This window comes from Eschscholzia californica, unplaced genomic scaffold (assembly GCF_041429995.1).
Source record: "Eschscholzia californica isolate CP2 unplaced genomic scaffold, dmEscCali1.0.p SCAF_2, whole genome shotgun sequence".
Taxonomy (NCBI): domain Eukaryota; kingdom Viridiplantae; phylum Streptophyta; class Magnoliopsida; order Ranunculales; family Papaveraceae; genus Eschscholzia; species Eschscholzia californica.
Genome location: NW_028238309.1, coordinates 25,149,498 through 25,177,125, shown reverse-complemented (window position 1 = coordinate 25,177,125; position 27,628 = coordinate 25,149,498). Strand labels below are relative to the sequence as shown.

The window sequence follows — 27,628 nt, the reverse complement described above, 5'->3', positions numbered from 1 at the left end:
TTATAACCCCAAAACCACTGACTTTTCTGAACATTTTGACTTGGTGTTTTAAAGAGGAATTACTCCTAAAACCTCCACTTGTTCCTTCTCTTTTGGGCATGACTTTGAGTTCCATTTAGAAACCAAGGGGTGCCTTCATCATTGTCTCTACATCCTATTAATGTCAGAAAATACTAAAATGCATCTCGACTTCTTATTCCATAAATTTCTCGTCCAAACTCCGATTGGATTTCCGTTTTCACCATTGGGTTCATCATTGATTCCACTTGTCATTTGACCTTTGATTTTGACTAAAATGACAAAATACCCTCCGTTAAACCCTAAAATTGTTACCGCTGAAGAACAAATTATACAAATTTAGGAAGAGCCCTGATATATTTATAATAATTTACTAAAACCCTAAAATTGTCACTCTTATAATTTTTCTGTGATTTAATTTTCATCGACTTGGGGCATCGAAACCTCCCATTTGCAAATCTCCCATTTGTAGTTAGTTTGAATCCATCTTCATGACTGAAGAGGAGAGTAATCTAAAAGCTATCTTAATTGTGTAACCTGTATAAATTTTTGTGTTGGTTTCCGTAGTAATGTTATTTCAATGTATTCTTTCACATTTATGTAATTGTTTTACATTGATCATGTAAAGTGCACCAGTTTGGTAAAACATTTTCCTTTTTTGTGTTTCTGCTCTTCTTCCTTTTCTATTTAACTTTATTGATCTTTGTAAGACTTATTTGTGGCTTGAAAGATACGATTACAAGTGATAACAAATGCATATACTATCAAATGAGTTGATAATGAACAAATATGATACTAATCTATATAATAAAAGAGGAGGGTATCTTTCCCCCTCCTCCCAACGGCTTAGATTTATGCTTGGACATTTATATCAGACGGCCTACATACGTTTTTCCGACATTAAATGGTTGTGATGTGGAGTATAAACCATCCAACGGTTTAAAATGAGAAAGGAAAGAAACAAAGCATCTTGCAAAAGATTCTTTTTTTTGAAAACACCCATCTTCCCAAAACCCTTTCTCTCTCATTTCTCCCGCACGCAGGTTTCTCTCCCTCCCATTCTCTCTCCTCATCCTCTTCCCATCTCCTATCCTCTTCACTCCATACAACTTTCTCTCCCAAGGTTAGAAACCTCTCCTTCTATCTTACTGCATCGATTTGTATTTAGGGTTTTGATTTCTAAGTAAACAGGGTCATTTTTAACTCATTTTGGGTATCTTTCTCAAAGTATTTCTAAGTAATTAGGGTTCTCTAATTTAGTAACAGATTTCTCAAAGTATTTTTAAGTAATTAGGGTTCTCTGATTTAGTAATAGATTTTGTACCAAGTCATTTTGTGTTTAGGGTTTATGAGAAAAATTAAGTAATAGATTTTGTACCAAGTCATTTTGTGTTTAGGGTTTAGGGTTTATGACAAAAATTAGTGCTTAACCTAGGGCTACAAAATAGAACGAACCTCTGCTTTTCTCTCTCGCTCTTCACTTTCACATCAAATCGGTTCAAAATTTTGATTTAGGTTATCCAATAGAAAAGATTCTTCTTCTTAGTGGTGCCTAATTTTTATATCCAAAGATTCTTCTTCTTAGGGTTATCAAATCGGTTCAGAGTTTGAGTTTTATTAAATTTGTTTTCGTACATCATTGTGTTTTTAAGTGATCTTTGAGTTGATGTTATATCGAGATTTTGAGTGGTGCCTAATTTTTATATCCAAAGAACTCTTTATGCAGGTAGGATTTGGCATCATTACTTCAGGAACAAAGCTTACTGAAGCATCTAAATCGCATGTTAATGTGAACTCTGAAGCTAATCCAGTACTTTGGCTTCATTATTTCAGCAAAATAGGGTTATGTCCGCATTGGTTGTGCTTATGTTAGTAGCAGTTTTAAATTCATAATTGTTTTTTTAGATACATGCCTCTATTTTCTGCTTGAAGCGCCATTGGAAACTCAACTCATGACCTATTATATTGAGTAAAATGTCTGACCGAGCTTGAAAAGTTAATGTTATATCTCAACTTTCTTCTCTTTAGATTTCAAGTATCTCCTTGAGTTGTTCCAAAACTCAGGTGATGTAGCATAGTTCGCTCCTACTACTTATATGCTTTCTTTATTTACATCTCTTTTTTACTGTGTTCAAGTATGGTTTCGTTTTAGGCTTAGTAGTGAAAGATTGTAGCATAATCTTCTAAGTAATAAGGCATTACTATAACAAAGTATTGACCAAATGGGCACTGTTAAAATTGTAGTGATAAGGTAGCTTAGATATCTTAGTTTTCTTTAATTGTTTTAATTCATTTTCTCCTTCTTCCTAGGGTTTATGAGATCTTTGTTTTAGTCGTTTAGATTTGTGGCTTCCATACGGTTTCCGAAATTGAGACTATGATATCGAGTCAATTAGATTATTCCTCAACCGACTCAATAATAAGTTATTATTCTTATTCTTTGTTCTTCTTTACATGTAGACCTTGGTTGAGTTTTATGATTTCTTTGTTATTTGGTTCCGCAACAAGTTCCATCTACATAAATGGCCTCTCCATTTACAATAATTTCTTATTTTTCTCTATTGATCTCTATTCTAAATATTTTAATCTTTAGTCGGAAAAATCTAATTTTCTTCTTATATGGTTTTAAGAACAGATGAACATCTAGGCATTCAGATGAAGATGTAAATGCTTTGATCTCTCTGATAAGAAAATTTCGAGAAGTGTATGAATCTCTTTATTGTTGTTTCATATGTCTGTTAGCTCCGGAATCTGATTTTAAAACACATTCCTTTTTATTTATTTAAGGTATTTATTTTGTTTTCCTTTTTTTTTGACAGGGTTTGAAGAAGGTGTATGTGACAACAACGCCGAACTGATACTCCAAACTTTGTAAACTCCCTTTTTTTCATGAACTGCAATTAATTTTAAACTTTTTTGATTAGTTATGTCTACAGACTCAAACACTTTGAGTCAGGTTACCGTACAGAAGGGGCTCTTAATTCAAATTCTTCGAGTCAATTTAGATTTACACTTGAATTTCAGATATGAATCTAGAATAAGAAACAAACACTATTATCTTCTATGAATGTCGGTTATAGCAATAGTTTGGACTTTTTTTGTTTGTTTGCAGCTTGACACAATATTTGAGATAATAGTATTTGTGTTGTTCACACAAGGATCACCCCAAGTTCAAAAGACAAGGTGATACCTATTTGTCGAGCACACATTGACTCGGACCGAAGCCTTTCGTGGGTTTCAGTTTGTGTTGTCTTATTTGGGCAGTAGGCATGTACCCATCAAGGCCAACTTGGGAAAGTTGTGAAGCGTGGTAAGATGGAGTTTTTCGTTGATAAAAAGACCGTGAAATTAACTGCGATCATGATATATTGTGGTGGTATTGTTAAAATTAATATCAATATGAATGTGCAGATTCATTCAAGGCGGTGTATGATGAGGATTGTCGATGTACCAGAGGCCATTCATGAGAGGAAAGCTATACATACATTTCAGCGTGGGGTTTCCCGACTCTTGGGACTCCAGGGCAGTGCAAGGCACCGAAGACTGTGTTTAGTTGTTTTATGCATTTGAAAGAACTGTCCGTGCCCCACGGGCACGGGTTACACCCTCGTAAGTATAATACGTCAAACAAACATTTAAAACAAATTATAAGTCATGCATCACATATCAAATCATGTTTCACGAGTGTCTGAACACAAGAGTTAGCGAAGCATGGTGAAACAATTAATACATGGGAATAAGATAAAGAAAAACACGAGTTAAGGTTGAAATCACCTTTTCCGATATGGCGCGAGGCTAGGATCATCTTGAAAATATGAATATGGATGTTCTGCCAATATCCCCTTAGCAATGTTCTGATTTCCCTTTAACAGTACAAAATAGGCGTCTCCTCAACAAACCAGGATTCCCGTTAGCAACTAGACTCTTTTACATCCTCTGAAACTAAAACCACCAAGAAAACTTCACTTAGCCTTCTCTCTCTAGAAATGTCACACCAAACCTCAATAAGAAAACACGAACATCAAGGCAAAACGATCTCCAATAAAACCTCTAAGGAGTCCGACCCAAATGATGGTCGGACTACCCTAAATAGCTTCAGCTAATCTTGAAGATCCAGCCAAGGGATATGAGACTCCGTCCAAAGCTTCAGCCCGAGTTGTAATCGAGTGTCGGTCGAATCTTGAAGGTCACGTGTTGCTGAAGACCGAGCAACCGTTGTTCTTGAAGAACAACTTGAGTTGCTAGGTGTTGGTGAAGAAAGCTCTAGCTCTCAAACCTTGAAAATTGAATGGAGAAAGCAGGTCCCCTAAAAATCAGACTTTACTCTTTATTTCACTGACTTTTCTGAACATTTTGACTTGGTGTTTTAAAGAAGAAGTACTCCTAAAACCTCTACTTGTTCCTTCTCTTTTGGACCTGACTTTGAGTTCCATTCAGAAACCAAGGGGTGCCTTCATCATTGTCTCTACATCCTCTTAATGTCAGAAAATACTAAAATGCATCTCGACTTCTTCTTCCATAAATTTCCCGTCCAAACTTCGATTGGATTTCCGTTTTCACCATTGGGTTCATTATTGACTCCACTTGTCATTTGACTTTGATTTTGACTAAAATGACAAAATACCCCCGGTACTCTTTTCTTCCGTCTCGCCCACATGAGATAACCATGTGATAAATGCTTCATTTTATTCTGAATCAAGCTTCTTACTCCAAATAAGCTACCAAACAAGAAAAACACATAAATTATGAGAGATAATACCCGAAACGAACTAACTCATCGAAGTTACGTAATCTGAATGTGGCATTTTAATGCCACATCATAGTACAATAAACATCTTCGTCATCTCTTGATTATCAGGTGACCAATTACAATTTCTTTTCCGAGGAGCTTGACTTTCACATTTCAGATTGTTACACATTTTCTTTTCAGGTCGAGTCAAGAAGTTGTTGATCCATAATTAACTAGCAACCTTCTTTGTTGTGTTTCTACATTCTTCGATTTCTTCATATCTTGATATTTCCTTACTTCCTTTTCTGCCTACTCTTTTCAACAATTCTTTCCCTTTTCCAATGGATCATCATGAGAATTAAACAGTATAATTCCAAGAACATAAGTTGCTGAATATCTAAGATCGGCAACTTGTCTCGGTAATGCACAACCTATGTCGATCTCTTTATGATTGAAAAATTCTACCTGAAACCCAAAATTATTTTCCTAATGGTCATATAGAAATTTCTTTGGAAATCATAAGACTTGAACCTAAAATATAAAAAGCGGAAGGCTTACCATTCCTCGCATATCCAAAGCTTTGGGACTGTTAGCTTCTTCACATCGTGTTAAGAAAGAAGATAGCTTAGGCAATGTACGCCATTGAAGAACAAGCAACTCATCCATGGAAACATGTTTAATAATCAATCTATCTTCTCCGATTTCGTGAAAAACTTGCAACTGCATTTAAACCACAACTAGATTATAAACAAAACCAAAAAATAACATTAAACAAATAAATAAATATATATATGTAATATAAATGTTACATGTATTCATTATATAGGTGAGTTAGAGTGAGAAACAAACTACACACATGACACATAATAAATTAACACATGACACATAACACATTAACAAATAACGCATTATAATTAAGCCAATTAATGTCTGCGAATAGTATCAACTCTGTCTTTCTCTCTCTACATTGTACTTTTTTTTCTTTATCCCGCTCTCACCAGGTTCCAATATGAAAAACTGAAGATTATAAACCCCAAAATTGTTACCACTGAAGAACAAATTATACAAATTTAGGAAGAGCCCTGATATATTTATAATAATTTACTAAAATCCTAAAATTGTTACTCTTATAATTTTTCTGTGATTTGATTTCCATCGACTTGGGGCATCGAAACCTCCCATAGCAAATAACATTTAAAACAAATTATAAGTCATGCATCACATAACAAATCATGTTTTACGAGTATCTGAATACAAGAGTTAGCGAAGCATGGTGAAACAATTAATACACGGGAATAAGATAAAGAAAAAAAAAAGAGTTAAGGTTGAAATCCCCCTTTTCCGATATGGCGCGAGGCTAGGATCATCTTGAAAATAAGAATATGTATGTGTTACCAATATCTCCTTAGCAATGTTTTGATTTCCTCTTAACAGTGCAAAATAGGCGTCTCCTCAACAAACCAGAATTCCCGTTAACAACTAGACTCTTTTACATCCTCTCAAACTAAAACCACCAAGAAAACTTCACTACGCCTTCTCTCTCCAGAAATGTCACACCAAACCTCAATAAAAAAAACACGAACATCAAGGAAAAGATATCTCCAATAAAACCCCTAAGGAGTCTGACCCAAATGATGGTCGGACAACCCTAAATAGCTTCGGCTAAGTCTTGAAGATCCGGCCAAGAGATATGAGATTCCGTCAAAAGCTTCTTCACATTGTCTTAAGAAAGAAGATAGTTAGGCAATGTACACCATTGAACAACATGCAACTCATCCATGGAAACTTGTTTAAATATCAATCTATCTTCTCCGATTTCGTGAAAAACTTGCAACTGCATTTAAACCACAGTGATACTGGATTATAACCAAAAAAAAAAAATAACATTTAACAAATATATATATATATATATATATGTATATATAATATATAAATATTACAGGTATTCATTATATAGGTGAGTTAGAGAGAGAAACAAACTACACACCTGACAGATAACAAATTAACACGTGACACATTGCACATTAACACATAACACATTATAATTAGGCCCATTAATGTCTGTGGTTAGTATAACCTCTGTCTTTCTCTCTCTAGATTGTACTTCTTTTTTCTTTATCCCCCTCTCATCAGGTTCCAATTTGAAAAATTGAAGACTATAAACCCTAAAATTGTTACCACTGAAGAACAAATTATACAAATTTAGGAAGAGCCCTGATATATTTATAATAATTTACTAAAACCCTAAAATTGTTACTCTTATAATTTTTCTGTGATTTGATTTCCATCGACTTGGGCCATCGAAACCTCCCATATCAAATAACATTTAAAACAAATTATAACTCATGCATCACATAACAAATCATGTTTCACGAGTATCTGAATACAAGAGTTAGCGAAGCATGGTGAAACAATTAATACACAGGAATAAGATAAAGAAAAACAAGAGTTAAGGTTGAAATCCCCCTTCTCCGATATGGCGCGAGGCTAGGATCATCTTGAAAATATGAATATGTAGGTGTTACTAATATCCCTTAGCAATGTTCTGATTTTCCCTTAACAGTGCAAAATAGGCGTCTCCTCAACAAACCAGTATTCTCGTTAGCAACTAGACTCTTTTACATCCTCTCAAACTAAAACCACCAAGAAAACTTCACTAAGCCTTCTCTCTCTAGAAATGTCACACCAAACCTCAATAAAAAAACACGAACATCAAGGCAAAACGATCTCCAATAAAACCCCTAAGGAGTCTGACCCAAATGATGGTCGGACTACCCTAAATAGCTTCGGCTAAGGCTTGAAGATCCGGCCAAGAGATATGAGAATCCGTCAAAAGCTTCAGCTCGAGTTGTAATCGAGTGTCGATCGAATCTTGAAGGTCACTTGTTGTTGAAGACCGAGCAACCCTTATTCTTGAAGAACAACTTGAGTTGCTAGGTGTTGGTGAAGAAAGCTCTAGCTCTCAAACCTTGAAAATTGAATAGAGAAAGAAGGTCCCCCAAAAATCAGACTTTACTCTTTCTTTATAACCCCAAAACCACTGACTTTTCTGAACATTTTGACTTGGTGTTTTAAAGAGGAATTACTCCTAAAACCTCTACTTGTTCCTTCTCTTTTGGGCATGACTTTGAGTTCCATTTAGAAACCAAGGGGTGCCTTCATCATTGTCTCTACATCCTATTAATGTCAGAAAATACTAAAATGCATCTCGACTTCTTATTCCATAAATTTCTCGTCCAGACTCCGATTGGATTTCCGTTTTCACCATTGGGTTCATCATTGACTCCACTTGTCATTTGACCTTTGATTTTGACTAAAATGACAAAATACCCCCGATACTCATTTCTTCCATCTCGCGCACATGAGATAACCATGTGATAAATGCTTCATTTTATTCCGAATCACGCTTCTTACTCCAAATAAGCAACCAAACAAGAAAAACACATAAATTATGAGAGATAAAACCCGAAACGAACTAACTCACCGAAGTTAAGTAATCTGAATGTTGCATTTTAACGCCACATCATAGTACAAAAAACATCTTCATCAGCTCTTGCTTATCAGGTGACCAATTACAATTTCTTTTCCGAGGAGCTTGACTTTTACATTTCAGATTGTTACACATTTTCTTTTCAGGTCGAGTCAAGAAGTTGTTGATCCATATTTAACAAGTAACCTTCTTTGTTGTGTTTCTACATTCTTCGATTTCTTCATATCTTGATATGTCCTTACTTCCTTTTCTGCCTACTCTTTTCAGCAATTCTTTCCCTTTTCCAACGGATCATCATTAGAATTAAACAGTATAATTCCAAGAACATAAGTTGCTGAATATCTAAGATCGGCAGCTTGTCGCAGTAATCAACAACCTGTGTCGATCTCTTTATGATTGAAAAATTCTAACTGAAACCCAAAAATATTTTCCTAATGGTCATATAGACATTTCTTTGGAGATAATAAGACTAGAACCTGAAATATACAAAGCGGAAGGCTTACCATTCCTCGCATATCCAAAGCTTTGGGACTGTTAGCTTCTTCACATCGTCTTAAGAAAGAAGATAGCTTAGGTAATGTACGCCATTGAACAACATGGAACTCATCCATGGAAACTTGTTTAAATATAAATCTATCTTCTCCGCTTTCGTGAAAAACTTGCAACTGCATTTAAACCACAGTCATACTGGATTATAACCAAAACCAAAAGGTAACATTAAACAAATAAATATATATATATATATATATATGTATATATATAATATATAAATATTACAGGTATTCATTATATAGGTGAGTTAGAGAGAGAAACAAACTACACACATGACAGATAACAAATTAACACATGACACATAGCACATTAACACATAACACATTATAATTAGACCAATTAATGTCTGTGGTTAGTATCAACTCTGTCTTTCTCTCTCTAGATTGTACTTCTTTTTTCTTTATCCCCCTCTCATCAGGTTCCAATATGAAAAATTGAAGATTATAAACCCTAAAATTGTTACTACTGAAGAACAAATTATACAAATTTAGGAAGAGCCCTGATATATTTATAATAATTTACTAAAACCCTAAAATTGTTACTCTTATAATTTTTCTGTGATTTGATTTCCATCGACTTGGGCCATCGAAATTAACCTCCCATATCAAATAACATTTAAAACAAATTATAACTCATGCATCACATAACAAATCATGTTTCACGAGTATCTGAATACAAGAGTTAGCGAAGCATGGTGAAACAATTAATACACGGGAATAAGATAAAGAAAAACAAGAGTTAAGGTTGAAATCCCCCTTTTCCGATATGGCGCGAGGCTAGGATCATCTTGAAAATATGAATATGTATGTGTTACTAATATCCCTTAGCAATGTTCTGATTTCCCCTTAACAGTGCAAAATAGGCGTCTCCTTAACAAACCAGTATTCCCGTTAGCAACTAGACTCTTTTACATCCTCTAAAACTAAAACCACCAAGAAAACTTCACTAAGCCTTCTCTCTCTAGAAATGTCACACCAAACCTCAATCAAAAAACTCGAACATCAAGGGAAAACGATCTCCAATAAAACCCCTAAGGAGTCTGACCCAAATGATGGTCGGACTACCCTAAATAGCTTCGGCTAAAGCTTGAAGATCCGGCCAAGAGATTTGAGATTCCGTCAAAAGCTTCAGCCCGAGTTGTAATCGAGTGTCGATCGAATTTTGAAGGTCACGTGTTGTTGAAGACCGAGCAACCCTTATTCTTGAAGAACAACTTGAGTTGCTAGGTGTTGGTGAAGAAAGCTCTAGCTCTCAAACCTTGAAAATTGAATAGAGAAAGAAGGTCCCCCAAAAATCAGACTTTACTCTTTCTTTATAACCCCAAAACCACTGACTTTTCTGAACATTTTGACTTGGTGTTTTAAAGAGGAATTACTCCTAAAACCTCTACTTGTTCCTTCTCTTTTGGGCATGACTTTGAGTTCCATTTAGAAACCAAGGGGTGCCTTCATCATTGTCTCTACATCCTATTAATGTCAGAAAATACTAAAATGCATCTCGACTTCTTATTCCATAAATTTCTCGTCCAGACTCCGATTGGATTTCCGTTTTCACCATTGGGTTCATCATTGACTCCACTTGTCATTTGACCTTTGATTTTGACTAAAATGACAAAATACCCCCGATCCTCATTTCTTCCATCTCGCCCACATGAGATAACCATGTGATAAATGCTTCATTTTATTCCGAATCAAGCTTCTTACTCCAAATAAGCAACCAAACAAGAAAAACACATAAATTATGAGAGATAAAACCCGAAACGAACTCACTCATCGAAGTTAAGTAATCTGAATGTGGCATTTTAACGCCACATCATAGTACAAAAAACATCTTCATCAGCTCTTGCTTATCAGGTGACCAATTACAATTTCATTTCCGAGGAGCTTGACTTTCACATTTCAGATTGTTACACATTTTCTTTTCAGGTCGAGTCAAGAAGTAATTGATCCATATTTAACAAGCAACCTTTGTTGTTGTGTTTCTACATTCTTCGATTTCTTCATATCTTGATATGCCCTTACTTCCTTTTCTGCCTACTCTTTTCAGCAATTCTTTCCCTTTTCCAATGGATTATCATTAGAATTAAACAGTATAATTCCAAGAACATAAGTTGCTGAATATCTAAGATCGGCAGCTTGTCGCAGTAATCAACAACCTGTGTCGATCTCTTTATGATTGAAAAATTCTAACTGAAACCCAAAATTATTTTCCTAATGGTCATATAGACATTTCTTTGGAGATAATAAGACTAGAACCTGAAATATACAAAGCGGAAGGCTTACCATTCCTCGCATATCCAAAGCTTTGGGACTGTTAGCTTCTTCACATCGTCTTAAGAAAGAAGATAGCTTAGGCAATGTACGCCATTTAACAACATGCAACTCATCCATGGAAACTTGTTTAAATATCAATCTATCTTCTCCGATTTCGTGAAAAACTTGCAACTGCATTTAAACCACAGTCATACTGGATTATAACCAAAACCAAAAAATAACATTAAACAAATAAATAAATAAATATATATATAATATATAAATATTACAGGTATTCATTATATAGGTGAGTTAGAGAGAGAAACAAACTACACACATGACAGATAACAAATTAACACATGACACATAGCACATTAACACATAACACATTATAATTAGGCCCATTAATGTCTGTGGTTAGTATCAACTCTGTCTTTCTCTCTCTAGATTGTATTTCTTTTTTCTTTATCCCCCTCTCATCAGGTTCCAATATGAAAAATTGAAGATTATAAACCCTAAAATTGTTACCACTGAAGAACAAATTATACAAATTTAGGAAGAGCCCTGATATATTTATAATAATTTACTAAAACCCTAAAATTGTTACTCTTATAATTTTTCTGTGATTTGATTTCCATCGACTTGGGTCATCGAAACCTCCCATATCAAATTACATTTAAAACAAATTATAAGTCATGCATCACATAACAAATCATGTTTCACGAGTATCTGAATACAAGAGTTAGCGAAGCATGGTGTAACAATTAATACACGGGAATAAGATAAAGAAAAACAAGAGTTAAGGTTGAAATCCCCCTTTTCCGATATGGCGCGAGGCTAGGATCATCTTGAAAATATGAATATGTATGTGTTACTAATATCCCTTAGCAATGTTCAGATTTCCCCTTAACAGTGCAAAATAGGCGTCTCCTCAACAAACCAGTATTCCCGTTAGCAACTAGACTCTTTTGCATCCTCTAAAACTAAAACCACCAAGAAAACTTCACTAAGCCTTCTCTCTTTAGAAATTTCACACCAAACCTCAATCAAAAAACTCGAACATCAAGGGAAAACGATCTCCAATAAAACCCCTAAGGAGTCTGACCCAAATGATGGTCGGACTACCCTAAATAGCTTTGGCTAAAGCTTGAAGATCCGGCCAAGAGATTTGAGATTCCGTCAAAAGCTTCAGCCCGAGTTGTAATCGAGTGTCGATCGAATTTTGAAGGTCACGTGTTGTTGAAGACCGAGCAACCCTTATTCTTGAAGAACAACTTGAGTTGCTAGGTGTTGGTGAAGAAAGCTCTAGCTCTCAAACCTTGAAAATTGAATAGAGAAAGAAGGTCCCCCAAAAATCAGACTTTACTCTTTCTTTATAACCCCAAAACCACTGACTTTTCTGAACATTTTGACTTGGTGTTTTAAAGAGGAATTACTCCTAAAACCTCTACTTGTTCCTTCTCTTTTGGGCATGACTTTGAGTTCCATTTAGAAACCAAGGGGTGCCTTCATCATTGTCTCTACATCCTATTAATGTCAGAAAATACTAAAATGCATCTCGACTTCTTATTCCATAAATTTCTCGTCCAGACTCCGATTGGATTTCCGTTTTCACCATTGGGTTCATCATTGACTCCACTTGTCATTTGACCTTTGATTTTGACTAAAATGACAAAATACCCTCGATACTCATTTCTTCCATCTCGCCCACATGAGATAACCATGTGATAAATGCTTCATTTTATTCCGAATCAAGCTTCTTACTCCAAATAAGCAACCAAACAAGAAAAACACATAAATTATGAGAGATAAAACCCGAAACGAACTCACTCATCGAAGTTAAGTAATCTGAATGTTGCATTTTAACGCCACATCATAGTACAAAAAACATCTTCATCAGCTCTTGCTTATCAGGTGACCAATTACAATTTCTTTTCCGAGGAGCTTGACTTTCACATTTCAGATTGTTACACATTTTCTTTTCAGGTCGAGTCAAGAAGTTGTTGATCCATATTTAACAAGCAACCTTCGTTGTTGTGTTTCTACATTCTTCGATTTCTTCATATCTTGATACGTCCTTACTTCCTTTTCTGCCTACTCTTTTCAGCAATTCTTTCCCTTTTCCAATGGATTATCATTAGAATTAAACAGTATAATTCCAAGAACATAAGTTGCTGAATATCTAAGATCGACAGCTTGTCGCAGTAATCAACAACCTGTGTCGATCTCTTTATGATTGAAAAATTCTAACTGAAACCCAAAATTATTTTCCTAATGGTCATATAGACATTTCTTTGGAGATAATAAGACTAGAACCTGAAATATACAAAGCGGAAGGCTTACCATTCCTCGCATATCCAAAGCTTTGGGACTGTTAGCTTCTTCACACCGTCTTAAGAAAGAAGATAGCTTAGGCAATGTACGCCATTTAACAACATGCAACTCATCTATGGAAACTTGTTTAAATATCAATCTATCTTCTCCGATTTCGTGAAAAACTTGCAACTGCATTTAAACCACAGTCATACCTGGATTATAACCAAAACCAAAAAATAACATTAAACAAATAAATAAATAAATATATATATAATATATAAATATTACAGGTATTCATTATATAGGTGAGTTAGAGAAAGATACAAACTACACACATGACAGATAACAAATTAACACATGACACATAGCACATTAACACATAACACATTATAATTAGGCCCATTAATGTCTGTGGTTAGTATCAACTCTGTCTTTCTCTCTCTAGATTGTACTTCTTTTTTCTTTATCCCCCTCTCATCAGGTTCCAATATGAAAAATTAAAGATTATAAACCCTAAAATTGTTACCACTGAAGAACAAATTATACAAATTTAGGAAGAGCCCTGATAAATTTATAATAATTTACTAAAACCCTAAAATTGTTACTCTTATAATTTTTCTGTGATTTGATTTCCATCGACTTGGGCCATCGAAACCTCCCATATCAAATTACATTTAAAACAAATTATAAGTCATGCATCACATAACAAATCATGTTTCACGAGTATCTGAATACAAGAGTTAGCGAAGCATGGTGAAACAATTAATACACGGGAATAAGATAAAGAAAAACAAGAGTTAAGGTTGAAATCCCCCTTTTCCGGTATGGCGCGAGGCTAGGATCATCTTGAAAATATGAATATGTATGTGTTACCAATATCCCCTTAGCAATGGTCTCATTTTTCCTTAACAGTGCAAAATAGGCGTCTCCTCAACAAACCGATATTCCCGTTAGCAACTAGACTCTTTTACATCCTCTCAAACTAAAACCACCAAGAAAACTTCACTAAGACTTCTCTCTCTAGAAATATCACACCAAACCTCAATAAAAAAAACACGAACATCAAGGCAAAACGATCTCCAATAAAACCCCTAAGGAGTCTGACCCAACTGATGGTCGGACTACCCTAAATAGCTTCGGCTAAGTCTTGAAGATCCGGCCAAGTGATATGAGATTCCGTCAAAAGCTTCAGCCCGAGTTGTAATCGAGTGTCGATCGAATCTTGAAGGTCACGTGTTGTTGAAGACCGAGCAACCATTATTCTTGAAGAACAACTTGAGTTGCTAGGTGTTCGTGAAGAAAGCTCTAGCTCTCAAACCTTGAAAATCGAATAGAGAAAGAAGGTCCCCCAAAAATCAGACTTTACTCTTTCTTTATAACCCCAAATACACTGACTTTTCTGAACATTTTGACTTGGTGTTTTAAAGAGGAAGTACTCCTAAAACCTCTACTTGTTCCTTCTCTTTTGGGCATGACTTTGAGTTCCATTTAGAAACCAAGGGGTGCCTTCATCATTGTCTCTTCATCCTATTAATGTCAGAAAATACTAAAATGCATCTCGACTTCTTCTTCAATAAATTTCTCGTCCAAACTCCGATTGGATTTCCGTTTTCACCATTGGGTTCATCATTGACTCTAATTGTCATTTGACCTTTGATTTTGACTAAAATGACAAAATACCCCCGATACTCATTTCTTCTGTCTCGCCCACATGAGATAACCATGTGATAAATGCTCATTCTATTCCGAATCAAGTTTCTTACTCCAAATAAGAAACCAAACAAGAAAAACACATAAATTATGGGAGATAATACCCGAAACGAACTAACTCATCGAAGTTAAGTAATCTGAATGTGGCATTTTAACGCCACATCATAGTACAAAAAACATCTTCATCATCTCTTGATTATCAGGTGACCAATTACAATTTCTTTTCCGAGGAGCTTGACTTTCACATTTTAGATTGTTACACATTTTCTTTTTGGGTCGAGTTAAGAAGTTGTTGATCCATAATTAACTAGCAACCTTCTTTGTTGTGTTTCTACATTCTTCGATTTCTTCATATCTTGATATGTCCTTACTTCCTTTTCTGCCTACTCTTTTCAGCAATTCTTTCCCTTTTCCAATGGATCATCATGAGCATTACACAGTATAATTCCAAGAACATAAGTTGATGAATATCTAAGATCGGCAGCTTGTCTCACTAATCCACAACCTATGTCGATCTCTTTATGATTGAAAAATTCTACCTGAAACCCAAAATTATTTTCCTAATGGTCATATAGACATTTCTTTGGAAATAATAAGACTAGAACCTGAAATATAAAAAGCGGAAGGCTTACCATTAGCTTCTTCACATCGTCTTAAGAAAGAAGATAGCTTAGGCAATGTACGCCATTGAACAACAAGCAACTCATCCATGGAAACTTGTGTAATAATTAATCTATCTTCTCCGATTTCGTGAAAAACTTGCAATTGCATTTAAACCACAACTAGATTATAAACAAAACCGAAAAATAACATAAAACAAATAAATAAATATATATATATAATATAAATGTTACAGGTATTCATTATATAGGTGAGTTAGAGAGAGAAACAAACTACACACATGACACATAATAAATTAACACATGACACATAGCACATTAAAACATAACGCATTATAATTAGGCCAATTAATGTCTGCGGTTAGTATCAACTCTGTCTATCTCTCTCTACATTGTACTTCTTTTTTCTTTATCCTCCTCTCACCAGGTTCCAATATGAAAAACTGAAGATTATAAACCCCAAAATTGTTACCACTGAAGAACAAATTATACAAATTTAGGAAGAGCCCTGATATATTTATAATAATTTACTAAAATCCTAAAATTGTTACTCTTATAATTTTTCTGTGATTTGATTTCCATCGACTTGGGGCATCGAAACCTCCCATTTGCAAATCTCCCATTTGTAGTTAGTTTGAATCCAACTTCATGACTGAAGAGGAGAGTAATCTAAAAGCTATCTTAATTGTGTAACATGTATAAATTTATGTGTTGGTTTCCGTAGTAATGTTAGTTCAATGTATTGTTTTCCATTTATGTAATTGTTTTACATTGATCATGTAAAGAGCACCAGGTTGGTTAAACATTTTCCTTTTTTGTGCTTCTTCTCTTCTTCCTTTTCTATTTAATTGGACTGATCTTTGTAAGACTTATTTGTGGCTTGAAAGATACGATTACAAGTGATAACAAATGCATATACTCTTTCTGTTTAATTTAATTTATCTCTTTCTATTTTGATATGAGGTCAAGTTGATTTTAGTGTTCTTGCTCAACATTTAATGCTTAACATTGATTGTGTGTTGCATATTACAAGTGATAACAAATGCATACGCTCTTTCTTTCATCTAAGTCTCTCCTGAAGGAGTTGAAGGAGATGTCCTTCGACCAAGGTGACAATGCGAACAACTTGTCGGATAGGACAATTGATGTGGAAGATCATCAAGTCCGATTGATTTAGGGATCGTAGAGTTGTAGCTAGAGACCAACTACGATCGTCGAATTACGAAGTAATTCGCGGCTAACTTCGATCGGATCCTACAACAGGTAAGAGTGTCAAATTGATCTAGGATATGACTAGTGGGAGTGATACATAACAATAGGAATGTCCCATAAACATATCTCCTAGGCCTAAACAGGAATTAGGCAAAGATAGTACAAAAGGGCCAAAAACAGGGTTTTTGGGCTGAGGCCAATTCCGACACTTTTAGGGCTCGGATTGGGCGGACTTTTGGAGGGACGTTTCCTTATGTTATGAACATTAAATCTGTAAATTTTGGCTGGGTTTGGACGCCATCTGCTTGGGGAATTGAGAAAATATCAATAGTTGCTATTATCGACAATTTCCTTAAATCTTATTCTAAAGGGTGTTTTAGGAAACCTAAAAGGAGGTGGATTTTAATTAGGTTTCTATATAAACACTCTTAGGGCAGAGAATAAGGTGTGGAATTTCTCTCTAAGCTTTCTTACTCTACCATATCAAGTAGAGAGGAGAAAGTGAGCTAATTCCCATTAACTATCTATCTAGTCAAGAAGAAAGGAGTTCTTCTTCCAACCACCATTGGTGTGCTAGCTAAACAACAAGGTGGGAGATCAAGTTGATTGCTCGTGTCCCAAGTAGAGGAGCTACGCTTGAAGCTCTTGGTCTTTTCATAAGCAATTGGAAAGGTTCGAGGGAAAACTAGCGAATAAGGTATTTATCTTTCTAGTTTTACTTAGTATTATTATGGGCTTATGCATGTCATCTTGGGAATACTAGTGTAGACATTAGATGTCTTATTTCCACTATAAACACTAGTAGAAGGGTGTAAAACCCAACAGTGGGAGAAATCAATGGAGGTTCAAAGATGGAGATCTAGACGAACTAAAAGGCGAAACAAAAAGCAAACCAAAGGAGATTAGATCTTCCAGGTTAGGGGTCATACTAGGATCCATATGTGCTTGATTTACTTTCTCGCGCGCATTTACTTACTTTTTACGCTTTATGTCGTGGACGTTAGTTAGGCTAATTAGTTCACTAAAACAAACGCCAGACTAGCGTAAAAGTCCCTAAAAGTAATTTTGAGTATAGTGCCTATCCAAATTAAGACACTCCTCTACCTTGGGACATTGCGGGTAGGCCTATAGAAGAGGCCTACATGTCTAAATGGTTCTACTCAACGAGACCATCAAGAGAATCTTGGATACTCGAGGCAAAAGGATGGATTTTACACTAAACATGTAATCCATCAACCGAGAATCATATGGTATGATCAGTGAAAGTGTTCACTCACCTAAATCAATGAGAATCAAGGACAGGGCCCTAGTCCCCTTAGTTCTTGAGAGATGGGATCTCGGAATCGCATTATTCATCTAGGGACACGTTGTATCTTGAATAATGTGGAAAAAACTTAGGACTTTTTGCAAAAATTATCGAATGTAATACTTAGCAAAATCCTTTTTCTGTTTCATGTAGTTTTACTATGGCAAAAATCAATCTTTTCAACCTATGTTCAATCCTCGATGAGGACAAATTAAACATGGATAACTTCCTTGAATGGGAAAAGAGATTGAGAAGTGTTCTCAAGTCTACAAACAAAGAAAGCGTACTGGATACCCCTATTCCAAAGATAACTGCGAACTCAAAGGTCGAGGAGCAAAAGTAGGCCAAAAGTATCCGGATGAAATCAGTTTCAGTAACTTGCCTTATGTTGGCCACCATGGAGCCTAATCTTCTAAAGAGATTCAGGAAAATGGATGCGCACACAATCATCCGTCGATTAAGGGACATGTCCCAAAACAAATCACGGTTGAGGAAGTACGGGTCTTCTAAGGAAATCCGGAGTGGCATTGGAATGTCTGAATGAAAGAAAGAACTTCAACTGATTCAGAAGAACAAAGGGAAGAAGGAAGGAACTCACGGTTCCGACCAAGGTATCTATGTTATCGAAGTTAACTTAGCAAATACATTTGATTCTTAATCCTGGGTATTCGATACCGGATGTGGTGCTCATATCATTTTTGATGTGCAGGGCCTTAAGGGAATCAAGTATTTATCTGCAAGGGAGCTCGTCCTACGAGTAGCAAATAGAGCAACGGTTGCTGCGAAAGCTGTAGGAACATTCAGTCTACCTTTAGAAACTGGTCTAGTTTTAGAACTTCATAATTGCTATTATGTACCCTCTATTTCTAGAAACATTATCTCTGTCCCAGAGTTAGATAAAGAGGGATATCACCTATTAAAAAAAAAACAGCGTTGTTCTTTATATAAAGGTGAAATGTTTTATACCACTGCTAAGTTATACAACGGTCTCTATATTACGAATATTGAGAACGAAGTCTTTAACATAGAAACCAAAAGGCTACGGACAGATGATTCGAATCCAAGTTACCTTTGGCATTGTCGTTTGGGTCACATTAACATGACACGAATGAAGAAGCTCCATAAGCATGGACTTCTAGGTTCGTGTAATTTAGAATCATATGACACATGCGAATCATGTTTAATGGGTAAAATGACGAGGTCTTCAAAAGGAAAAGTAGACCGAGCCAAAGAACCTTTGGAACTCATACATACGGATGTATGCACACCAATGAGTACTCTGGCGAGAGGTAACTATGGCTACTTCATCACGTTCACGGATGACTTCACTTGTTATGGTTACATATACTTCATGAGGCATAAGTCCGAATAGTTTGACATGTTCAAACAATTTCAGAACGAAGTAGAGAATCAACTTGGCAAGAAAATAAAAGCCATTCGATCCGATCGAGGTGCTGAATATTTGAGTCAAGAATTTGACGATCATCTCAGGAGTTGTGGTATAGTATCTCAACTCACTCCGCCAGGAACGCCTCAGATGAATGGTGTTTCCGAAAGGAGAAATCGCACCTTGTTAGATATGGTTCGATCTATGATGAGTTTAACAAATCTTCCGAAAACGTTCTGGGGTATGCTCTAGAAATGGCTGCTTTCACATTTAACCGAGCTCCGTCAAAAGCTGTAGAAAAGACGCCATATGAGCTATGGTTTGGAAAGGTTCCAAAGTTGTCTTTTCTCAAAGTCTAGGGATGCGAAGTTTATGTAAAACGTTTACAAGGAGATAAACTCTCACCCAAATCAGACAACTGTCTCTTTGTGGGCTATCCAAAAGAGACAAGGGGTTACTACTTCTACCACGAATCTGAGAACAAAGTGTTTGTTGCTCGAGATGGTGTGTTCCTTGAAAAGGAATTACTTTCCAAGTAGACAAGTGGGAGAAATGTAGATATCGATGAAATTTGATATGAGCAACAAATAAACACGGATATAGAGATATCAAGAGGTTTAGCGGCTCTTATCTATCCACAAAGTATGGAAGAGGAAAATGACGTCGAGATAGAGAAACTCGTAGAACCTCCCGCACAAGTCGAATTAAATTCGCAGGAGACATCTCAAATAGTTGAGAACACTCCAAAAGTTGCTCAGGCCCCTCGTAGATCTCAAAGGCTCCAGGAATTATCTCAGAAAACAGATGTCCTACTGTTAGAAGATAATGAGTCGAGTACCTACAACCAAGCTATGACGAGCCCCGACTCCGAAAAATGGCTAAAGGCCATGAGATCGGAAATGGATTCCATGTCAGAAAATCAAGTATGAGACTTGATCGACTTGCCCGATGGAGCAACACCAATCGGATGCAAATGGGTTTTCAAAGTAAAAAACTGACAAGGATGGAAACATTAGCGTTTTCAAAGCTAGACTCGTGGCAAAAGGATACAAACAGATTCATGGTAAAGACTATGATGAAACCTTTTCACCTGTCGCAATGCTTAAATCCATTCGGATCATTCTAGCAATTGCAGCTTATTATGATTATGAGATTTGGCAAATGGATGTCAAAACCGCCTTCCTAAATGGACACTTGGAAGAGGATGTGCACATGACATAACCCGAAGGTTTTGTAGATTCCAAAAATGCTGGAAAAGTTTGCAAGCATAAGAAATCCATTTATGGACTCAAGCAAGCAAGCCGGAGTTGGAATCTTCGATTCGACGAGAAAATAAAAGAATTTGGATTTCTCAAAAATGCAGAAGAGTCTTGTGTTTACAAGAAGGTTAGTGGGAGCAACCGAGTTTTCTTAGTCCTTTATGTCGATGACATATTAATCAGAAGAAACAATATTCCGATGTTGGAATCAGTTAAAGACTCGCTTCGGAAATGCTTCTCTATGAAGGACCTAGGGGAGGCAGAATACATATTAGGAATCAATATCTATAGAAATAGATCAAGGAGGATGATCGGACTCAGTCAAGAAACTTATATAGATAAGATTATTCAACGGTTCGAGATGACAAACTCCAAAAGAGGATTCCTTCCCATGACACATGGCATAGTGCTGAGCAAAGACCAGTGTCCTAAGAGTCCTGATGAGCTAGCACACATGATGAAAGTACCTTATGCTTCGGCAATATGATCTATCATGTACGCCATGATCTGCACTCGCCCAGATGTCTCATATGCCTTGAGCATGTGCAGCCGTTACCAATAAAATCCAGGCGAAGCGCACTGGAACGCCGCCAAGAATATTCTAAAGTACTTGAGAAGGACTAAGGATCACTTCCTCGCATATGGCGGGGAAGATACTCTAAAGGTTGTAGGCCATGTGGATGCAAGCTTTCAAACTGAGAGACGACTTCAAATCGCAGTCCGGTTACATGTACAATCTGAATGGAGGAGCAGTGAGTTGGAAAAGTTCCAAGCAGAGCACAATTGCAGACTCTACCACTGAAGCAGAATACCTAGCGGCCTCGGAAGCTGCAAAGGAAGGAGTTTGGATAAAGAAGTTCATAATAGAACTTGGTGTCGTACCTGGCATAGAAGAGGGAGTGACTCTCTATTGTGACAACAATAGAGCGATAGCCCAAGCCAAGGAACCAACAGCACACCAAAAATCCAAGCATATCCAAAGGAAGTACCACTTGATTAGAGAAATCATAGAGAGAAAAGATGTGGTCATTTGCAAGGTTCACACGGATGACAATGTTGCAGATCCGTTGACTAAACCGTTACCTCAGCCCAAATATGATTCACACCTGAGGGGCATTGGTATAAAACACATTGGGGAATGACAACAAATGTAATTTGGATTCATAAAAGAGTTTATGTACCTAATTACTTACATTCAATAAATAAAATAAAAGGAATTTTATTTTTGTCCTTAAAATTTGGTTTGGTATTTAAGAGACAATCCGTAGATAAAGAAAGCACTCCGAGTAGGCTTGTCAGATACGTGATCTGATGAATGAAACCCTACTAAGTGAACTTGGAGTGACTCATTATCAATTCCCTAGTCCAGGTCATTGCATGGACAACAATGACTCACAAAGACTAGTACGGGAGTCGATGGGATAGCGCAGTTTCATGGGCTATAGGAATAGTGTATTCGATTCGACTACGTGAGTGCTTAATAGGGATTATACGGTGGAATAACCCTCAACATGAGAAGTTCATCCAAAGAATGATGAATCGTCAAACTTCTCATAAAGACAAGATTGAAGAGATTCCTCAAAACATGATACTAGGAAGGATAGGATAGACATGAAGTTGAGTGGGAGCGCAAAAATGGATTATGTCCTTCTAAACATGTTAGGATGCAGTGTCCTCGGGTCACTTGACGAGCACCAATTGAAAATGCATGGCCGTGCTCAAATGGATTAAAAGTTAATCATTTGTTTTGACAGTTGTACTCGAGATCAAGAAAGTCTGGATGACGTGACGTATCAGATGGGATACAAAGTGACATGGGAATCGAACATTGTACTTGTTCTAAGTCCAAGTGGGAGTCTGAAGGAGTTGAAGGAGATGTCCTTCGACCAAGGTGACAATGCGAACAATTTGTCGGATAGGACAATTGATGTGGAAGATCATCAAGTCCGATTGATTTAGGGATCGTAGAGTTGTAGCTAGAGACCAACTACGATCGTTGAATTACGAAGTAATTCGCGGCTAACTTCGATCGGATCATACAACGGGTTACACACAAGAGTGTCAAATTGATCTGGGATATGACTAGTGGGAGTGAGATATAACAATGGGAATGTCCCATAAACATATCTCATAGGCCTAAAAAGGAATTAGGCAAAGATAGTACAAAAGGGCCAAAAACAGGGTTTTTGGGCCTAGACAGTTTCAGGCACTTTTAGGGCTCGGATTGGGCTGATTTTTTGAGGTACGTTTCCTTATGTTATGAAAATTAAATCTGCCAATTTTGGCTGGGTTTGGACGTCATATCCTTCGAGATTGAGAAAATATCAATAGTTGCTATTATCGACAATTTCCTTAAATGTTATTCTAAAGGGTGTTTTAGGAAGCCTAAAAGGAGGTGGATTCTTATTAGGGTTCTATATAAACACTCTTAGGGCAGAGAATAAGGTGTGGAATTTCTCTCTAAGATTTCTTACTCTACCATATCAAGTAAAGTGAACTAATTCCCATTAACTGTCTATCTAGTCAAGAAGAAAGGAGTTCTTCTTCCAACCACCATTCGTGTGTTAGCTAAACAATAAGGTGGGAGATCAAGTTGATTGCTCGTGTCCCAAGTAGAGGAGCTACGCTTGAAGCTCTTGGTCTTCTCATAAGCAATTGGAAAGGTTCGAGGGAAAACTAGCGAATAAGGTATTTATCTTTCTAGTTTTACTTAGTATTATTATGGGCTTATGCATGTGATCCTGGGAATACTAGTGTAGACACTAAATGTCCTATTTCTGCTATAAACACTAGTAGAAGGGTGTAAAACCCAACATCTACCCGAATCACTATCGGAATAACCGATAAGCTTAAAATCTTGTTCACAAGAGAAAAATAAACCATCATTGAGCGTACCTTTAACATATCGAAGGAGCCTCTTTGCAACATTAAGATGAGATTCATCCGGTGTCTCCATGTACTCACTAGCCCAACTCCATAGAGAACATCCGGTCGTGTACATCTAAGATAACGTAAACTTCCAATTAAACTCTTGAAATACGTAGGATCGACATCACTTCTTCTTGTGCATTTTCTCAATTCCACTCCACTTTCAAGAGGGGTGTTTACCAGATTACATGACTCCATTTTAAACCTTTTAAGAAATTCCTTAGCATATCCACTTTGAGAAATAAATATGCCATTTTCCATTTGATTCACTTCAATACCAAGGTAATGAGGCATCAACTCAATATCGGTCAAATCAAATTCCTTAACCATGCTCTTCTTGAACTCATCAAATAGTCTTGAATCATTACCGGTGAATATCAAATCATCAACATAGAGACAAACAAATAACATACCTCCATCTTCTTTCACTTTCATATATAAAGTGTGCTCATGAGGACACTTTGCAAACCCATTTTCTTGAAAATACTTATCAATTCTTGCATTCCATGCACATGGAGCTTGCTTTAACCCATAAAGGGCATTCTTTAACTTATAAACTTTATCTTCTTTTTCATTTCTAACATACCCCAAAGGTTGTTCAACATATATCTCTTCCTCTAGAATACCATTAAAAAAATACCGACTTGACATCAAGTTGATAAATCTTCCATGAATATTGAGCCGCTATAGAGATTAACAATCTTATTATTTTCATACGAGCAACAGGAGCAAATACCTCACTATAATCAATGTCGGCTCTTTGCTTGTAACCTTTAACTACAAGTCTTGCTTTATATCTTTGGACTTCTCCATTTGCATTCTTCTTTGTCTTATACACCCACTTTACACCAATAGGTTTGTATCCCTTTGGCAAACTTGTCATTTCCCAAATATCATTTTTTTCAATTGCATTAATATCTTGATTCATTGTATTTTTCCATTTTTCTTCTTGGATTACATCTTCATAACTAATAGGATCACAATCCATGAGAAAACAACACAAATTTAATTCTTCTTCATTATCCACAACTTCATAAATCTCTCTCAAATTTCTAGTTTTCATTGGAACTTCCCCCCGATGATGAGGATGATGGAGATGAGGAAGATGGTGTTTGTGGGTCTGTTTGAAATTCTCTTGGTGTGCATCTTCTTCTTCTTCCCCTTCAAACATAAGTTTAACTTGAGTAATTTTTTTTCATTTCCATTCCCATGCCAAATCTTTTTCAAATACCACATCTCTACTAAAAAGAGCTTTATTGACAATTGGATAAAACAACTTGTAACATTTTGTTTGCTCATTATACCCAAGAAAAATACATTTCTCACCTTTGTCATCAAGTTTTGTTCTTCTTGCTTCTGGTACCTTTGCAATACATCCAAATACCTTTAAATGAGTTACACTAGGCTTGTAATAACCCCATGCCTCTTGAGGTGTTTTCATATTAACACTTTTAGTGGGACATCTATTTAACAAGTATACGACACGTGTAACGGCTTCACCCAAAATTCTCTAGGCAAACTTTTTTCTTTTAACATGCTTCTTGCCATGTTTAATATGGTGCGTTTTTTCCTTTCGGCAACTCCATTTAGTTGTGGTGTGTATGACGGAGTAAGTTCATGAACAATCCCATGATCTCTACAAAACATATCAAATGCTCTTGAGGTATATTCTCCACTCTATCGGATCTTAGTTTCTTTATCATAAAACCACTTTGTTTCTCAACCATGTTAAGAAACAAACCCATGTTTTTCTACTAAAATCATCAATAAAAGTAAGAAAGTAATTATTACCTCCATTTGTTATTGGCTTTAATGGACCACAAACATCGGTATGCACAAGCTCCAATAAATTAGATGCGCTCCACCTTCCTTCTTTAGAAAAACGTGTTCGATGATGTTTTCCAAAGATATATCCTTCACGCACTTTGTTTGGGTGATCAATACATGGTAAACCCTTTACCATATTCTTGCTTGCCAAGGTCTCCATCCCGTCAAAGTTTAGATGCCCAAGTCTCAAGTGCCACAACCAAGATTCATCTTTCACTATAGAGTTTAAGTATTTTACATCACCATGTTGAATGTTCAAAGGAAATCATAAATTTTTTGCCATCTTTACCTTAGCAATAAGAGTTCCACTTCTATCTCTTAAAGTGCGATGAAAATCCTTCAATCTAATATCATATCCCTTCTCTAAAAGTTGCCCCAAACTCAAAATATTATTCTTCATATCGGGAACATAATAAACATCGGAAATGTAGCTATCTTTGTTGTTTTTTAGTTGAATGAGAATATTACCTTTTTCTAACACGGGAATCTTTGAGGATTCACCAAACTTTATATTCCCCTTTACATTTTCGTTTACTTCAACAAACAATTCTCTTTTCCCACAAATATGATTACTTGCACCGGTATCGAAATACCAAGTATTCGTTTGTGATTCATCAAGACCATCACAGGAAAATAACAATGTAGGATCAACATTAATTTCTATTTCATCTTCAACAAGGTTTGATTCTTCCTTAACTTCATTTTTATACCAACATTCATTATTATAATGCCCAAGCATGTGACAATTATAACATTCAATATTCCTTTTGTCTCTACCTTGGCTGTTATAAGGTCTAGTAAAGTTTCCTCTACCTCTTCCTCTTGATTCATTTGTTCTTCCTCTATTAAAAAATTTCTTCCTCTTTGGCTTCCAAAGCCTCTTCCACGATTATCATAACCTCTACCATAACTCTCATAGTCTCTTTCTTTTGGTGTATATTGTTTTTCTTTAAAAGTGAGTTTTGCTTGGAGTACTTGATCCACCAAACAATTTGAAGAGGTTGCAACATTTCTACTCACAATTTGTTCATGGATTTGCAAAGTTCCCATCAATTTATCTATCGTCATGGATTCCAAGTCTTTTGATTCTTCAACAACAATAACCACATTATCAAATTTAGGTGTCAAAGAGCCATCACCCGAACATCATCACATTTTTCACCACACCTTTTCATTTCTTTAACATTAGACAATACTCTTGAAACATAATCGAAGACAAGTTCTCCTTAATTCATACTCAACTTTTCAAATACACCACACAAAATTTGAAGACGAGCCTTCGCCACTTTATCAACTCCTCTAAAAGAATTCTTGGGAATATTCCAAGCCTCTTTCGATGATTTTGCTTCAGACACTTTTTCAAATGTAGAACTATTAATCACTTGATATATAAGAAACAAAACTTTTTTTTATCATTCTATGTTGAATCTTTAAGGACACGTTTTTGCAAGTCATTCATAATATCCTCTTCTTCTAAAGTTGGCTCTACATAACCAGTTTGAACAACATCCCACAAATCTTGAGATCCCAACAATACACTCATTTGAATGGACCAATGTCCATAGTTTTATTTCGTTAACCTAGGTATTTGAGATTGCACCATATTTGCCATTTTTCTTACAAGATCCCCAATTTTTTTTCACACAAACCATAGATTTTCAAAATATTGAAATGATAATATAATATGGCTCTGATACCATTTGTTGGATATTTAAGAAAAGATAACAACTATAACATAAGGATCTAACACCATATACTCAAACTAACTATCCTTCAATCACAAATCTTCATTCAACATAAAAACTAACATTGTTGTTGTTCCTTTCATTAAAAAAGAAAAAGACATTCAAAAACATTAGATAATAGTTATAGATACATACCAATTGATTACTTCAAATTTCTTCACAAAAGGATCTTCTCCAAAGAAAGCCATTGTTCTTTCTCTCTCTAAGCTTACTCAAGTGATAGACATAAGAAACTCTACTACGTCTCTTTAATTAATTTAAGGAGTCTTTTTTCCTT

The 27,628-nt window shown here is 35.9% G+C and overlaps 1 protein-coding gene and 1 long non-coding RNA gene across 2 annotated transcripts; one reads left to right on the top strand and one right to left on the bottom strand.

The window, feature by feature from the left end:
• Nucleotides 1-2,652: 2,652 nt before the first annotated feature.
• On the top strand, nucleotides 2,653-3,663 carry LOC147557099 (uncharacterized). Its single transcript, XR_015235045.1, has 4 exons — nucleotides 2,653-2,722; nucleotides 2,838-2,889; nucleotides 3,131-3,328; nucleotides 3,430-3,663. It is a non-coding gene; the product is annotated as an uncharacterized LOC147557099 (long non-coding RNA).
• Nucleotides 3,664-5,065: 1,402 nt separating this feature from the next.
• Nucleotides 5,066-5,473, bottom strand: LOC147557098 (uncharacterized). Its single transcript, XM_086658752.1, has 2 exons — nucleotides 5,306-5,473; nucleotides 5,066-5,212 (listed from the first exon to the last, which is right to left on the bottom strand). Exons 1-2 carry the CDS (start codon nucleotides 5,471-5,473, stop codon nucleotides 5,066-5,068), a joined length of 315 nt encoding a protein of 104 aa, XP_086514878.1.
• Nucleotides 5,474-27,628: the final 22,155 nt, after the last annotated feature.